The sequence below is a fragment of the Rutidosis leptorrhynchoides genome, chromosome 1, assembly GCF_046630445.1.
Source record: "Rutidosis leptorrhynchoides isolate AG116_Rl617_1_P2 chromosome 1, CSIRO_AGI_Rlap_v1, whole genome shotgun sequence".
Taxonomy (NCBI): domain Eukaryota; kingdom Viridiplantae; phylum Streptophyta; class Magnoliopsida; order Asterales; family Asteraceae; genus Rutidosis; species Rutidosis leptorrhynchoides.
In genome coordinates this window covers 672,794,977-672,813,776 of record NC_092333.1, presented here as the reverse complement: position 1 = coordinate 672,813,776, position 18,800 = coordinate 672,794,977, and the positions used below count along the sequence as shown (strand labels likewise).

Below are 18,800 nucleotides of genomic sequence, written 5' to 3'. Positions count from 1 at the left end.
TTAAATTTATTTAACTTTTTATGTAAAAAAAAAAACCCTTTTTAGAAAGGAAAAAAAAAAAGTTATTTAGTCTAACTGACCCTAAAAGTCATAAAAGTGACACTTTTAGACCATAACCATCCCATCCAAGATAGCGTAACTGTCATCGATATGGTCACTTGAGCTCTCATGTTTAAACTTTGGCTTGTTACTATTTTTGGTGGGCATGATATGGGTCAGAAACGGTTGAAATTAACCCGAATAAATAACCCGAATAAGCCGCGTGAAGTAATATTACTCCCCTTTCCGCTTTCTCGGATAGGCTGAATTTAAGACTCCACCGTGAAAGTAAATTGTTTTTGGGGGTATGGTAATCAGTTGAAGAGTGTTTACAAAAACTAAAAGTAAATATATTGTGCTTCCGTAAACAAAATAGAAATAATAATTTTTAATTTTATTACTCCTCGAAAACTCTCAGAGTTCATGTAGTTTTGTTACCTTGGTGTTTTGGTATGGCAAACATTCTGCCTTATAGCAAGTACAAACCATGTTTTTTGGGTTCTTTTTAATCCTACATAAAGCAGTTGTAATCATCTTTACATATATCATTTTCAATGTAACACAACAGTATATATTTCCAGGGCCGGATATTGTGGCGTGTAAGGCGTGTAGCGGAACAGTGCCCCAATATATATAAGTGACCAAAAAATATATCTTAATATTACATATATAAAGTCCATTTTATATACATAGGTCTATTTGTTAATTAAAAAATTAAGAAAGAAAATAAATAAACAATGTCGAATACTCCGTAATCCAATGTGTGATGACCCGGAAATTTCTGATCAAATTTAAACTTAATCTTTGTATGATTAACATTTCCGATACGATAAGCAAAGTCTGTAATATTGATTCTCAAAATTTTTGAACTAATGTTATATATTCAGTTAACCTTTGACTATTGACCAACGATTCATGAACATCTATTTGAAAATAGATATATATATATATATATATATATATATATATATATATATATATATATATATATATATATATATATATATATATATATATATATTGGAATATTAATTATTCATAAATAACTTGCAATGTGTATTTAAAAACTGATTTATGTATATTAAAAAGATATATACATATATATAATTTCAAGTTATTTAGTAAACGATAGTAACATTCGTTTATTGATTCGATTGATATTTAGATAAGTTAACTAAAGCGTTTAAGATGAACCAGTAAAACACTAATTTGCTACAGTATTTTCAAATTGCTACAGTACCCAAAATGCTATAGTGTTTTCGAAAATCACTATTTGCTACAGTGAAATTGACTTTGCTACAGTAAAAAATGTCTTTGCTACAGTGAAATACTATTTCAAAATGAAAATGTATGTATTATATGTTAACAAATAGCGAGACGATGATTTATAGAAATAAATGACCAAAACACTCAAATGTATAAGTTATACCTCGAGTGGTATAGTTTATGGATGATTTAAGACTATATTTTGACAAAGGTACGATTCACGAAACGTAAAGTACAAGTTTTCTCAGTATACGATAGGACGTTCGAAAAACCGGAACCGGGACATAAGTCAAGTGATGACGTATGACTTATCGGAATAAAAATTACAAGTCAACTATGCACGTGAATTTAATATAATATATAATTAATTATATAAATTATATATTATAAATATAATATAAATAAATATGTCGACAAGAGTCATGACAAAATCATATGTGAGCTGGAAAAGCTTCCCATGCGATCGCATGGGAATTACACTGTCCAGCCATGCGATCGCATGGCAACCCTGGACAGACCACATCTATAAAAGCCGATCATTTCTGGTTCTGAATTCATTTAAATTACTCTGTAAGTATTTTTTTTTATTATTATTATTATTATTATTATTATTATTATTATTATTATTATTATTATTATTATTAATCTTATTATTAATATTATTAATATTATTATTATTATTATTATTATTATTATTATTATTATTATTATTATTATTATTATTATTATTATTATTATTATTATTCCTAATATTATTAGTAATATTAGTGTTATTAGTAATATTATACATAAAATACTACGACGAGGTCTTGAGCGTGTCACTTTCAAAATGATTTTCAAGCGGGATAGAGCTAAGGAAATTATGGGTTATTGCCAAGGAGGTTATGGGTAATGTTCGGGGGTATATTTGTGAATCAAACCCAGTGTTTATCATCTCCGTTACTTCTACGTACTATCCTACAATATTGAATCTCAATATTGATACGTAAGCACTCATATTTTATCTTTTATATATTAATTGTGTATCCATGTCTAGTGCTCGAGTATATATATTTATACATACGTGTATGCTAAATTTCGTCGTTAAACAGTTTATAATAGATCACGAATTAAATACATATATTACTGGTAAAAGGTATATGATATACATGTTTTTGGAAAGCTGGTGAAAAATCAATAACTTTTCATTTAGATATCGAATAGTTTCGATGAACGGATTAAAAGATATGATCAACTGAATTATAATTGACGTTAATTGGAATTGCTTTTGAATCTGCAATTAATATTTAAACAACTTGGTTGTAAGATTGATAAATTGAATTTTTGAGTATTACCAACCGAGTAAATGAATCCTTATATAAGATACGTCTCGTTTTGTTGAACTATTGTCAAAATTGACTTTTTGAAACAACTTTGGATAACTTTTGTATGTCGATCTCGAGCATTAGGATTGTGATACACTATGACCTGACCTAACTTGATAGACATTTATTGACCAACATATGTTCTCTAGGTTAAGATCTACGGTTATTTGGTAATCCGTGTTTCAGTTACATTTTGGTGAACGACTTTATATGCTACTAAGGTGAGTTTCATTTGCTCCCTTTTTACTCATTACATTTTTGGGCTGAGAATACATGCAAATGCTTTATTAACTGTTTTACAATATTTATATGCGTGAGTTCATTTGCTCCCTTTTTACTTATTACATTTTTGGGCTGAGAATACATGCAAATGCTTTATTAACCGTTTTACAATATTTATATGCGTGAGTTTCATTTGCTCCCTTTTTAATTGCTTTTGCAATCTATATTTTTGGGCTGAGAATACATGCACTTTATTTTAAACTCAATGGATACAAGTACATACTAAATTCTACACTGAGTTTGAACCGAAAATCCCTTAGCTTTGGTAACTAGTAACTGCCAGTTATAAGAACTGGTGGGCGCGAGTAGTAGTATATGGATCCATAGGGCTTGATATCCCCGTCCGAGCTAGAGCACTAGCCTTTTAACGGACGTATGCTATTTGAGAAGCGTACACGTTGGTTTGCGTGTATTATTAAGATGATTATACAAAGGGTACAAATTATATATACGTTAAGTTTAGTTACCAGGGTGCTCAATTTTGTAGAATATTTTGATAAACGTTTCTGGATGAAACAACTGAAATCTTGTGATCCACCTTTATATACAGATTATACGAAACATTAAAACTATGAACTCACCAACCTTTGTGTTGACACTTGTTAGCATGTTTATTCTCAGGTTTCCTAGAAGTCTTCCGCTGTTTGCTTAGATGTTAGACAAGCTATGTGCATGGAGTCTTACATGACATATTTTTCAAGGAAACGTTGCATTCACCAAATCATCACCATGTATCTTATTTTGACTGCATTGTCAACGGAAGTACTGTTGTAAACTATTATTTATGGTGATTGTCTATATGTAGAAATCATCAGATGTCGAAAACTTTTGATTTAAATATTCATTTATGGTGTGCCTTTTCAAAAGAATGCAATGATTACAAAACGTATCATATAGAGGTCAAATACCTCGCAATGAAATCGATGAATGACGTGTTCGTCCATATGAATTTGGAGCGATCGTCACACAATGCTCGGCTCCAACACTCCGACATCAATTTCATCAACTCATGGGTAATAATTTAAAAATCACACTTACATGTATATAAAAGGGGCCAATTTAATTTTTCGAACATGCCCACAAAATTGACAGGACGGCTATGATCTTTCCCAGTAATTTAAAGCAATTACTGATATTAAGTTTATGAAGTTTTGAATCAACAATTTGCATATATTTACTTATTGATATATATTAAGTAACTAATTAATTTTTGTGCAAAATTTTTTTATCTTTCCCTCCAAAAGAATCTTTCATTTTTTTTTTTTTTCAAAATAAATACCTGATATTTTGATCACCAACCATAAAATCAGGGATGTTAAAAAATCACTCCATGGATCTAGGTTTCTCTCTTTTGGTTTCCACTTATTTTCATAAAATCAATCTATATTTAGAAGTTTACAATCTTCTCTTACTAAATTTGATTTGATTTCATATATATATGTAATGTAAATCTCAATTCTATATCTTCATTAATACCTTGAACCGAATCTGATTCCCATACAAAATCGTCCATATCCGGAAAAACTATTTCTCCTTCGGATGTGGTCGTAACAAAGGTAATTATCAGTTATCCACATGTATCTTGATTTCATGATTTTCAGGATGAATGAAATGAAGTTGAGTTTGATGTTCTTTCTATGATTCTAAGAATTACAGTAACTTTTAGCAGGAAAGGTTCGAAAAACGTAAGATTTAAGAATAAAGGGAGTCCAGGGAGATAATAAAAACGAAAATACAAAAATGTCGTTTACTATATTCGATGGAAACATATACCTATCAAACAGGACTCCTATTTTTAAGGTAACGTTCACAAAGTTATCATTGTTATTGTTTTTATGATCTTTATACCATGTATGATCTTAAAATGTTTTCATTATTTTATGACAATTTTCATATATTACAGGAAAAGGACGTGGATTCACCTACGTCTAATGATATAAATAACGATATCATACCCTCAGCATCAGTGCTAAAACAGTTGGCCATAGGTGTTGAGTAAGTTATTTTCGTTAGATTTCATCTATCCTTTGCTAAAATTTGAATTATTAAGCAATACTTTAGTTCTGTTTTGTTATCATCAACTGCAGGACTACAAAAGTAATAAAGTCGATGAAGGATCTTATGATATCATCAAGAGATTCTTCACCGGTGAAGGAGAGATCGGGTTTGAGCTTATCTGCTGTCAAGTCATTTGTAGTTGGGGAGAAAGAAGATAAGTTTGCTTCTGAATTCGGTCGTGATGAAAAAGTTATGTTTTTTATTCGTTCACTTCAGGATGCAGGTAAATTCTGTTTCTTTTTAAGTTAATGCTCAATTTTGATCTTAATTGCATAAAAATTACCCAACTTTACTTCAAGATTTATTGATTCATTTCACCTGACCAAATTTACCATGTTAAAAGATGTCGACTTGGTCAAAGTTACCCCATTAAGTGTCATGTCATCATTAAGACTTTGTAACTTTTATAAAATATGGATCATCTTGAATGGATTTTTTTAGAAGTTTGAGGCTTTTCTATCAACTATATTGGAATTTTGATATGAAATGCTACAAAAGATGGAAAAAGGTGTTAACTTTTATGACATAATCATTCTTGAAAAGAAGAAGTATTTGGCTTGATTTTGTGGTAGTACCCCATCAAGTGCCATGTCATCAGTTAGACCTTGAAACTTTTATGGAATATGGATCACCTTAAATGGATTTTTTAAAAGTTTGAGGCTTTTCAATCAGCTATATTGGAATTTGGATATGAAAATGATACAAAAGATGGAAGAAAGGTGTTGACTTTTATGTCTTAATTATTCTTGAAAAGAAGTATTTGACTTGGTTTTTGTGGTAGTACCCCTTGAAAATATTTGACTTCCATTGTAATCCTTGCAAGATTTTCGCAGAAGGTCAAGTTTCAATAAGGAAGAGCGGGTCCCGATTAGAGACAACTAAAAGCATCACTAATTTTTCCAAAGAACTTCATGGTGCTCCTCCTGAGAGCTTTGTTCCAGAGCTTGCTGAAGCCATTGGAAGCTTAAAAACGCTCAAGAAAATGGCGTTGTTTTGGTCCAGAGTTGTTATAGAAGTATGTTTTTTATATCCTTTTTCTCACCTAATATATAATATACTAATACTATCATTTTGAAGTTAATTAATAGTACTTTTGATGTGCAGTTAAGAAGGCTATGGTGTGAAGGACAACACATTCCTGGCGTACCTAAAGATGAAATTCCAAATTTAAATTCATGTTTGTTGCATCAGCAGTTGCAGGTTATCAATTGTTGTATTTCTAGGAAACGACGTCGAGCTATTGCCACCGAATCTTTAGAATCTGTTTTGAAACAAGCTAATTCCAATGCTGATGAACGTAGTCGTTCCGCCTCTCCGATGTATGCTAAAGTTAGCTCAGGGGAACTTGTCCTTCGGTTAGGCGTTGATAAACGACTTGAAAACACAACACTTCTGGAAACAGGTGAACCTGTATACACCCCAATTATGCAGGTTTGATCATACTTGTACCATGCGATTTTTTTATTTTTCTTTTTGTCAAAATATCACCTTTTTTTCCATTTATTTGTTTAAAGGAAGGACCTTTGCTGACAGAAGACATCATCAAGGAAACAGAAGAATTTGTGTTACGTACTGGAAGGTCAGTGTTCGAATAATCAGATTTTATGATTATTTTAATGAGAATTAAAGATGATTTTCTGACCAAATAAAATCGACTTGTTTTATATGGTCAGCGTTGGTGCGGGTTGCTCTCAGCTTCTTTCGGATATGCAGGCTTTCAAGGTTAGTACTTAAGAAAAATGGCCTAGTGGTTGGCGTCCAATATTTTCGTAAGAGGTTTCATGTTCAAACCTCGCCAGAAACACGTCTTTGGGTGACCAAGTAAAAGTTCGAAAACGGTCACAGGATAACCTGGTTAGGCCGCGTACATCTGAGTAATACTCGCCCACGGGCCACCGTGGGTAATTAACTTGAACAGGAAAACCCCCTCCATTTAGGTTATAGAACCAGCTAGCTAACCTTCCGTGGTGTCTTTTCTTATGTATTTAGGCTGCAAATCCGGGGTGCATATTAGAAGATTTTATAAGATGGCACTCACCACCTGATTGGACGGAAACATTAACAGACGATGAGAATAAAGAATCAGGTCGTGGCGATATCTCCCCTTCTAAAGGACATCTAAGTATCCGTATGCAGAAAGAAGGTTCACCCTTAACTCACTGAATTTATGTTCGACGCAAATTATGCTTTTTCTTATTTGTAATCTTTTGGAAATTAGGTAATTTGTGGCGAGAGCTATGGGAAACTGCAAAACCAATACCTGCTGTTAGACAGTCCCCGTTATACTATGAGGATTTATCTGTGTACGCGTGACTCTTCATTATATTCTCAGTTTTTTATTTTATATTACACAGATTTAAAATGAAAAACAGGTACGATTTGTTTATAGGGAGGGGATTTTGCAAGGTTTCGAAAATATCTCACCTTCTGGTTTCTTTGAGCAGCTCTTTATTTCTCTTGTAAGCATATCTATTATCTGTTGACATGAATAAATGAAGTGATTTGATGCCAAATTTCGAGTTATCCGTTTATATATAAAGTTGCTGATATGAATCATTTCAGCTAAGTTCTGGATGTGCGATTGCGGAGGCCAGAATATCAAGTAACGAATATGTGTACAGTCTGTTCAAGGAATGCAAAGACTATTTTATCCTTACTTGCCAAAGTAAAAGTTGGTTCGAAAAATCTGACGACATATGCCAGGTATATGAGTATACATCTCATACGGGGTAAAAACATTAAATCTAGAAGTGGCATTATGAGCAAGGTGGGTGCATTTGGTCTAAACGGGTCGGTTGGGTTGGGCCATAGAAAATGCATATATGGCTTATCATAGTCTATTTTCTCTAAAACTAATTTATGAGATATCAAAAACACTTTAGGTTTCTTTCGACCCGTTTCCCTTGTGAAAAAGTTCTAACTTTACAACTTTGACCCATTAGGTGTATGAGTCGGTAACGGTGATGGCTTTGAACCCAGATAAGGTTATAAAGCTCACAAAGCCGCAGCATGATCAGAACCAAGAAGGCAGCACAAGAAATGCAGAGTCATCCATCATGTTTACAAAAAAGCCTCCGAAACCTACATCTCCTCTGACTGCGTTTGAGGTTGTACCACTTCAGATTATGTAACTAATCGAGGCGATTTTTTTTAGTATAAAACCAAGAATTAAAAAAGTTGTAATCAAGTTGTAAATTTCGCCACATGCATCATTCAAGTATAAAATTGTTACTCACTTCTTCTGATTTCATTGTCAATTTCTTCTGATTAGTATCTATCTCATTAATTTTGTTCTTTAACTCGGCGATGAGGTCCTTTTATCGTGTCCCAAAAATAGAGGTGAGGATGACGTTGTCGGTTAGTGGGGTTTGATTTTGTTAGTTGGCAGAGGTCGTTGACGTTAGTAAGTTGGTTGGTTATCCGTGTGTATCGTCATTTCTTGTGTTTGTAGGTCATGTTGTTCGTTAGGTGATGGCGAGGTTCGGGTTTAATTAGCTTTAGGTCGGAATTCGTTGTTGGGGTTAGTTTACTTTTCAGCCTCGTCCGTGTTTCTTTTTGTATCTTGTTTTTCTTTTTCTCTATCCGCGATAAAGAATTGTTAAAGAGATTTCGTTTTCGAAAAAAAGGAGTTTTAACTGAAAGTAACAGTTAAAAAATAATAAAAAAAAAATCATGCTATTTTGCAAGCCAAATATTAAAAGCAGACCATGCCTGCACATCAATTAACATGCATACAAAATCACCATTTTTCCTTCAATATTCAGGACACTAATTAACTTTAGAGTTTTAGTTATTTTTTATATAATTATAACTTCATTTTGGCTATTAAAGGATCATTTTAATCTTAAACTGGCTTACTCGATTTTGAATTCGAGCTTGATTAAAACATACCCTAAGTATTTGGATTATGGTTGGTAAGAACTTTGAATGAAGATCGCGTTTGAACATTGAAAAAATTATTATTCCTTTGAAAAGAGTAATAAACAAACGAATCGAACTCAAAAAGATCCAGCTCAGCTCGATTCATTAACGGCCTACGTTTATGTTGCTATACATTGGTTAATTTGAGAGCAGTAAGGAAGCTATCCAATGATTACTAGGTCACTTTGAAATCATTAGTTGCAGCTTGCATTTTTCAATAGTGACCGGATCATGAAAAATTGTTGATCGCGACTTACATTTTTCGATCGTGACCAGATTATGAAAAAAAGTTGGTCGCATTTTGCATTTCCCGGACCAGGTCACGACCGAAGACCGCAACACGCAATACGCAACGGTCGGGCTTGCGTGTTGTGCTCCACGGTTATGATCTCGAAATAGTTAGTCGCGGCTTATAGTACCTGATCATGACTGAGAAATCATGGGTCGTGACTTGCATTTCTAAATCATACGCAAAAGTGTGCGTATTGTGTACATTTTTTCACAAGTTTTTTTTAGAGGGCAAAACCTTATACTCATTATATCACAAAAAGGTAAATAGATTAATTTTCTTAAAAAAATTATGATTAATTTGGTAGATTGTGAGAGACTAATCCCTCATTAAGTATTGGGCTATGCTCAGCTAAGCCCATGAATCTAGACACGGTCCATTAGCTGTGCGTTTGAATAACTTATACATAGCAACACATAAATAAATACATCAATAGATAAGGAAAATAGTACCACTGAACTATTGGTTGAGTGGTAAAAAACCTCAGTTGGTTGTGGGCCCGTATCCTTGATAAAATATGTGCACGTTCAAATCCTATGGGGGGAGTTTTTTCAAAGGTTGTGCCTCTGGTATCCTTCATTCTGTGCGGACCAAGCAGTTAACCTAAAGCATTCCGAGTATGTTTTGCGTGATGGATGCGAGGATTTCTTTCTAACGGGTGCGTGGATAACAAATGAGAAGATTCGATGCCAAAATTGCCGTTCAAAAAAAATAGATAAGGAAAATAGTGAATATATATAGATCTAAATATGTAGTCTTAAATATAGATTTAACAATTGAATTGAATTGGTATACATTTAAAAATTGTTGGTGAAATTAAAAAAGGGGAAAACAGAAAACACGTGTTTATAAGTTTATATATGTAATGAACAAATAAGATCACTCTTCACACTGCTGCTACATCAGCGCCACCTCAGCATCTTCTTTCAACCACATTCACTAACATCCATCACACTCATCACATTGACCCCACTCCCAATATTAATTATTTTATTATTCTTATTTATTATAATTATTACTATTATTATTATTATTACTATTATTACTATTATTATTTTTAAACTTTTTTTTTAGCAAATTTAATAAAATAGAAATTTTCATTAAATAAAAAACACACATTACATTAAAAATGTACAATTAAAAATAAAAAACAATACATAATTAAAAGCTAAATATTAAAAAGACGTAATTAAAAAACAATGCATAATTTATTCTTCATCGTCGGAATTGTACTCCGTAAGTACTTTTTGGTGAGTTGGCTCCGATATTTCATGACCAACTCATATTGGTCCGCATGAATGTAGGGAAAAACTTCTTGAGACAAAAGCCTTAAACCATCAAACTTCGTACGCGTTTGTGCTTCTTTTCGCAACTCCTCCATAGTTTGCCTTGTAGCTATGGACGAATCAATAACGCGAGCTTGAGCCTCGTCCGAAGAAAGCCTAGAAGTCGCATCCGAAGAACCGGAACTCTTAGCATTTTTTGAACTATCATGACGTCGAGGACGACGGATAGGATCTCCTCGGAAGAAAGGCTCCAAGTTTGGTACATTCGTGGTCGGTGTCGGTGTTGGGTCGGAATCTTCAAGATTAATTGAGTCGGGTTGGGCGCGTTTGTTGTTGAAGCCTTCGTAAGTTAAAAATTTAGGACATTCTTTTATACTACTCCAAGCTTCTGAATGTCCTATTTGTTTGAAGTTTGAAACCTTTTTTCGCGTGTTTCATAAGATCCGCGTCATTCTCTCGACTTTTTCGATGTTGTTTTAGCTTTTCATAAATTCCAATGAAGATCTTGATGTCTTTACACATCTTACTCCACTTTCCCGTTAATTGATCTTGTCGGCGAGGCTCAGTAACCAAACTATTGTAGTTCTCTCGGACGGTGGACCAAATGCCCCAGTAGTTTGCGAGTTCCCGATAATGTTGGTTTTGAGAAGCTCGGCCCAAAACTAGGCTAAAATTCGACTTTCTTCATCGGACCACATAACCTTTTCCCGTTTTCCTTTTCCACGCGACTCGGGTGTTTGTGTTTCTTCAACTTATTCGGTTTCAAATTGGGTTTCTTCAACCGCATCAACTTCGGGCTGTGAACCTTCTGACGGAGGATTAATATGTTGTTGATACATGGTTTGGTTCGGGTTTCCGATGTAGTGACCCGAACTTTTCCATGTTTATATATATTAATTGAGATTGATATTTACATGATTAAATGTTTCCAACATGTTAAGCAATCAAACTTGTTAAGACTTGATTAATTGAAATAGGTTTCATATAGACAATTGACCACTCAAGTTGACCGGTGATTCACGAACGTTAAAACTTGTAAAAACTATATGATGACATATATATGGTTATATATATAGTTAACATGATATTATGATAAGTAAACATATCATTAATTATATTAACAATGAACTACATATGTAAAAACAAGACTACTAACTTAATGATTTTGAAACGAGACATATATGTAACGATTATCGTTGTAACGACATTTAATGTATATATATCATATTAAGAGATATTCGTACATCATAATATCATGATAATATAATAATTTAAAATCTCTTTTGATATTATAAACATTGGGTTAACAACATTTAACAAGATCGTTAACCTAAAGGTTTCAAAACAACATTTACATGTAACGACTAACGATGACTTAACGACTCAGTTAAAATGTATATACATGTAATGTTTTAATATGTATTCATACACTTTTGAAAGACTTCAAGACACTTATCAAAATACTTCTACTTAACAAAAATGCTTACAATTACATCCTCGTTCAGTTTCATCAATAATTCTACTCGTATGCACCCGTATTCGTACTCGTACAATACACAGCTTTTAGATGTATGTACTATTGGTATATACACTCCAATGATCAGCTCTTAGTAGCCCATGTGAGTCACCTAACACATGTGGGAACCATCATTTGGCAACTAGCATGAAATATCTCATAAAATTACAAAAATATGAGTAATCATTCATGACTTATTTACATGAAAACAAAATAACATATCCTTTATATCTAATCCATACACCAACGACCAAAAACACCTACAAACACTTTCATTCTTCAATTTTCTTCATCTAATTGATCTCTCTCAAGTTCTATCTTCAAGTTCTAAGTGTTCTTCATAAATTCCAAAAGTTCTAGTTTCATAAAATCAAGAATACTTTCAAGTTTGCTAGCTCACTTCCAATCTTGTAAGGTGATCATCCAACCTCGAGAAATCTTTGTTTCTTACAGTAGGTTATCATTCTAATACAAGGTAATAATCATATTCAAACTTTGGTTCAATTTCTATAACTATAACAATCTTATTTCAAGTGATGATCTTACTTGAACTTGTTTTCGTGTCATGATTCTGCTTCAAGAACTTCGAGCCATCCAAGGATCCATTGAAGCTAGATCCATTTTTCTCTTTTCCAGTAGGTTTATCCAAGGAACTTAAGGTAGTAATGATGTTCATAACATCATTCGATTCATACATATAAAGCTATCTTATTCGAAGGTTTAAACTTGTAATCACTAGAACATAGTTTAGTTAATTCTAAACTTGTTCGCAAACAAAAGTTAATCCTTCTAACTTGACTTTTAAAATAAACTAAACACATGTTCTATATCTATATGATATGCTAACTTAATGATTTAAAACCTGGAAACACGAAAAACACCGTAAAACCGGATTTACGCCGTCGTAGTAACACCGCGGGCTGTTTTGGGTTAGTTAATTAAAAACTATGATAAACTTTGATTTAAAAGTTGTTATTCTGAGAAAATGATTTTTATTATGAACATGAAACTATATCCAAAAATTATGGTTAAACTCAAAGTGGAAGTATGTTTTCTAAAATGGTCATCTAGACGTCGTTCTTTCGACTGAAATGACTACCTTTACAAAAACGACTTGTAACTTATTTTTCCGACTATAAACCTATACTTTTTCTGTTTAGATTCATAAAATAGGGTTCAATATGAAACCATAGCAATTTGATTCACTCAAAACGGATTTAAAATGAAGAAGTTATGGGTAAAACAAGATTGGATAATTTTTCTCATTTTAGCTACGTGAAAATTGGTAACAAATCTATTCCAACCATAACTTAATCAACTTGTATTGTATATTATGTAATCTTGAGATACCATAGACACGTATACAATGTTTCGACCTATCATGTCGACACATCTATATATATTTCGGAACAACCATAGACACTCTATATGTGAATGTTGGAGTTAGCTATACAGGGTTGAGGTTGATTCCAAAATATACATAGTTTGAGTTGTGATCAATACTGAGATACGTATACACTGGGTCGTGGATTGATTCAAGATAATATTTATCGATTTATTTCTGTACATCTAACTGTGGATAACTAGTTGTAGGTTACTAACGAGGACAGCTGACTTAATAAACTTAAAACATCAAAATATATTAAAAGTGTTGTAAATATATTTTGAACATACTTTGATATATATGTATATATTGTTATAGGTTCGTGAATCAACCAGTGGCCAAGTCTTACTTCCCGACGAAGTAAAAATCTGTGAAAGTGAGTTATAGTCCCACTTTTAAAATCTAATATTTTTGGGATGAGAATACATGCAGGTTTTATAAATGATTTACAAAATAGACACAAGTACGTGAAACTACATTCTATGGTTGAATTATCGAAATCGAATATGCCCCTTTTTATTAAGTCTGGTAATCTAAGAATTAGGGAACAGACACCCTAATTGACGCGAATCCTAAAGATAGATCTATTGGGCTTAACAAACCCCATCCAAAGTACCGGATGCTTTAGTACTTCGAAATTTATATCACATCCGAAGGGTGTCCCGGAATGATGGGGATATTCTTATATATGCATCTTGTTAATGTCGGTTACCAGGTGTTCACCATATGAATGATTTTTATCTCTATGTATGGGATGTGTATTGAAATATGAAATCTTGTGGTCTATTGTTACGATTTGATATATATAGGTTAAACCTATAACTCACCAACATTTTTGTTGACGTTTAAAGCATGTTTATTCTCAGGTGAATATTAAGAGCTTCCGCTGTTGCATACTAAAATAAGGACAAGATTTGGAGTCCATGTTTGTATGATATTGTGTAAAAACTGCATTCAAGAAACTGATTTCGATGTAACATATTTGTATTGTAAACCATTATGTAATGGTCGTGTGTAAACAGGATATTTTAGATTATCATTATTTGATAATCTACGTAAAGCTTTTTAAACCTTTATTTATGAAATAAAGGTTATGGTTTGTTTTAAAAATGAATGCAGTCTTTGAAAAACGTCTCATATAGAGGTCAAAACCTCGCAACGAAATCAATTAATATGGAACGTTTTTAATCAATAAGAACGGGACATTTCAGTTGGTATCAGAGCGTTGGTCTTAGAGAACCAGAATTTTGCATTAGTGTGTCTTATCGAGTTTGTTAGGATGCATTAGTGAGTCTGGACTTCGACCGTGTTTACTTGAAAAATGATTGCTTAACAAATTTTGTTGGAAACTATATATTTTTAACATGTGAATATTATGTGATATATTAATCTCTTAACGCGTTTGATATTATGTGATAGATGTCTACCTCTAGAACAAGTCCCATTGACTCACCTAATAATAATGAAGAGTCAAATGTAAATTGGAATGATTCGTGGACTGATTCACAAGTTCCCGAAGAGGAACCGGAAGAAGAGTCGGAACCGGAAGAAGAATCGGAACCGGAAGAAGAATCGGAACCGGATGAAGAAATAGAACCGGTGGGGGAAATAATAAAACGGTTAAGTAAAAGAAAATCCTCAACCAACCGACCAAGGTTAATTATGGTCAATGGTGTTTCCGCCAAGGAAGCAAAATATTGGGAGGATTACCAATTCTCCGATGAATCGGATTCCGACGAGAATTCCGATGATGTTATAGAAATTACCCCAACTGAATTTAAAAAGGCAAAAGAAAATAATAAGGGAAAGGGCATAAAAATAGAGAAATCTAATTCCAACCCCGATGAACTTTATATGTATCGTCAACGCCCGAAGTCCTTAAGTTGTAACAATGACCCGGGAACCTCTAAACCACCAGGTTTTTCTAAACCAATGTGGACAACGACGGCTCGTATTAGGGGAACATCATATATCCCTAGAAACTTGGCAAAACGAACCAAAACTGAAGAAGAAGAAACGAGCGAGTCGGAATAAGATAGTTGTATTCGTGTGGTGTAATATATGTAATATAGTGTTCTTATGCTTTATGATATATGTAAAAATTGCTTGTATTAATAAGTATTTTTTTATGAATCTAACTCTTGTCTATTTTACAGTTTAAAAACACAAAATGGATAGACAACCTAATATTTTAAGAGACCTACCCGGAGACATGATTGATGAAATCTTGTCTAGAGTCGGCCAGAATTCCTCGGCACAACTATTTAAGGCGAGATCAGTTTGTAAGACATTCGAAGAACGTTCCAAGAATGTCTTGGTTTATAAGAGACTTTCGTTTGAAAGATGGGGGATATCACATTGGGAAACCCATAAGTTACGATGTGTTTACTTTGACGCATATATTGCGGGGAACCCAAATGCTATTTTACGCAACGGGTTAAGAAATTATTTTGACTCAATATATCCGAATATTGGACTTCGTGATTTAGAAAAAGCGGCTAACATGCAACATAAAGAAGCATGTTATGCTTACGGATTAGTAATGTTCGCTTCTCACCAAAGTGAGAACAAGAACATCGGGCTACAACTATTAAACAAAACGTTTCCACAAGTGACGGAGTCGGTAATTGGGGTAAGAAATGAGGTTTTTAGATTATTACGGGACTGTTGGACATTACGTAACCCTCGTCCCTTTAACGACGTTACAACACGCTGTCTTATCAACGGCCATAACGGTTATGTTGCACAAGACCAAGGATGGGAAGTAGTCCTAGTAAAACCAGAATGCATGACTTGTTTCTGGACGTATGAATTACGTGTCTTTATTGCCTTTGCTGAACGACTTGTGTACTAGCTAGAATTATCTTCACAACTATCTTGTATCAAAGTTATTGTGTGCTATATTTCATGCTTTATGTAAAATAAGCGGTATTGTAAGTTTGTAAAATATTGTATAAAAGTTTGAACGCGAAATATTATTATAATCAGTTTTTCATAAAGAATTGTAGTAGTTGAATTGTATATTAGCTACTAAGTATGAACTTAACGGGTAGGTACTACCCGAATTTAAACTTATAAAACGCTAATATGAAGAAAAAGCTTTTATAAATGAGTTCATATTATGCTACGAAATACTATTAACTACTCTTAATATTCTGTATGATTAACTTGTTCCATTTAACTATTTTGAAGGAAATGGCACCGACTACTCGACACACCGTGAATATGAATGAAGAGGAATTCCGTACTTTTCTAGCTTCAAACATAGCTGCAGTACAGGCTGCGCTACATACCAACAATAACCTTGGATCTAGCAGTACAGGAAATCGTGTAGGATGCACCTACAAAGAATTCACTGCCTGCAAACCTTTGGAATTTGATGGAACCGAAGGACCGATCGGATTGAAACGGTGGACCGAGAAGGTCGAATCGGTGTTTGCCATAAGTAAGTGTACTGAAGAGGACAAAGTAAAGTACGCTACGCATACCTTCACAGGTTCTGCGTTAACATGGTGGAATACCTATCTAGAGCAAGTGGGACAAGACGATGCGTACGCACTACCGTGGTCAGCATTCAAGCACTTGATGAACGAGAAGTACCGTCCCAGAACCGAGGTCAATAAGCTCAAGACAGAACTTAGAGGGTTACGAACCCAAGGATTTGATATTACCACGTATGAAAGACGATTCACAGAATTGTGCCTATTGTGTCCGGGAGCATTCGAAGATGAGGAAGAGAAGATCGACGCGTTTGTGAAAGGATTACCGGAAAGAATCCAAGAAGATATAAGTTCACACGAGCCCGCCTCCATACAACAGGCATGTAGAATGGCTCACAAACTAGTGAACCAGATTGAAGAAAGAATTAAAGAACAGACTGCTGAAGAGGCCAATGTGAAGCAAGTCAAAAGAAAGTGGGAGGAAAACGTTGATAAGAATCACCAATACAACAACAACAGCAATTATAACAATAATCGCAACAACTATCCTAACAATCGCAACATCAATCGCAACTACAACAAACGGCCCAACAACAACTGTAGTGACCCGAACTTTTCCATGTTTATATATATTAATTGAGATTGATATTTACATGATTAAATGTTTCCAACATGTTAAGCAATCAAACTTGTTAAGACTTGATTAATTGAAATAGGTTTCATATAGACAATTGACTACCCAAGTTGACCGGTGATTCACGAACGTTAAAACTTGTAAAAACTATATGATGACATATATATGGTTATATATATATAGTTAACATGATATTATGATAAGTAAACATATCATTAAGTATATTAACAATGAACTACATATGTAAAAACAAGACTACTAACTTAATGATTTTTAAACGAGACATATATGTAACGATTATCGTTGTAACGACATTTAAATGTATATATATCATATTAAGATATATTAATATATCATAATATCATGATAATATAATAATTTAACATCTCATTAGATATAATAAACAATGGGTTAACAACATTAATTGAGATCGTTAACTTAAAGGTTTCAAAACAACACTTACATGTAACGACTAACGATGACTTAACGACTCCGTTAAAATGTATATACATGTAGTGTATTTAGATGTATTAAAATACTTTTAGAAGACTTCAAGACATATATCGAAACACTCATACTTAACGAAAATGGTTACAGTTACTTTCCCATTCTTTTCTTTCATCAAGAATTCTAGTCGTATTCTTACCCGTATTATACACAGCTTCAAAACGTACTTACTATGGGTATATACCAATAGGAACTAGCATGGGATTCCACTCTTGATTATGTCATGTATGACTAATCAATTTTAACTTCTACCATGAGCTAGTCAACTAACTAGAACTCCTTTTAACCCCACTCACCACTCACCAATTAACACTCATCATTCACTCCATTTCACTTCCAAATCTCTTTCTAATTCTCTCTCAACACACCCACACTATTATGAACGTATTTTTCCAGTAGTTAATCATCATCTTCATCAAAAATCACTTCAAGAATCAAGCTATAATCATCATAGGAAGAACACTTCAAGAATACTTCAAAAATCCCTTCAAGTTTACTAATTTACTTCCAAGCTTTCTAATCCATTCCAAGTAATCATCTAAGATCAAGAAACCTTTGTTATATACAGTAGGTTATCTTTCTTATTCAAGGTAATATTCATATTCAAACTTTGATTCAATTTCTATAACTATAAACTATCTTAATTCGAGCAAAAATCTTACTTGAACTTGTTTTTGTGTCATGATCCTACTTCAAGAACTTTCAAGCCATCCAAGATCCTTTGAAGCTAGATCATTTCTTGTCACTTCCAGTAGGATTACCTACTAAACTTGAGGTAGTAATGATGTTCATAACATCATTCGATTCATATATA

The 18,800-nt window shown here is 33.2% G+C and overlaps 1 protein-coding gene across 1 annotated transcript; it reads left to right on the top strand.

Annotated features, from left to right (window-relative positions):
• Positions 1-4,668: 4,668 nt before the first annotated feature.
• LOC139885940 (uncharacterized) lies at positions 4,669-8,207 on the top strand. The gene is made up of 12 exons (XM_071869688.1): positions 4,669-4,751; positions 4,855-4,946; positions 5,039-5,232; positions 5,843-6,024; positions 6,114-6,440; positions 6,524-6,588; positions 6,683-6,731; positions 6,999-7,152; positions 7,228-7,312; positions 7,399-7,468; positions 7,572-7,712; positions 7,952-8,207. Exons 1-12 carry the CDS (start codon positions 4,692-4,694, stop codon positions 8,138-8,140), a joined length of 1,608 nt encoding a protein of 535 aa, XP_071725789.1. The 5' UTR covers positions 4,669-4,691; the 3' UTR covers positions 8,141-8,207.
• The last annotated feature ends 10,593 nt before the right edge of the window (positions 8,208-18,800 follow it).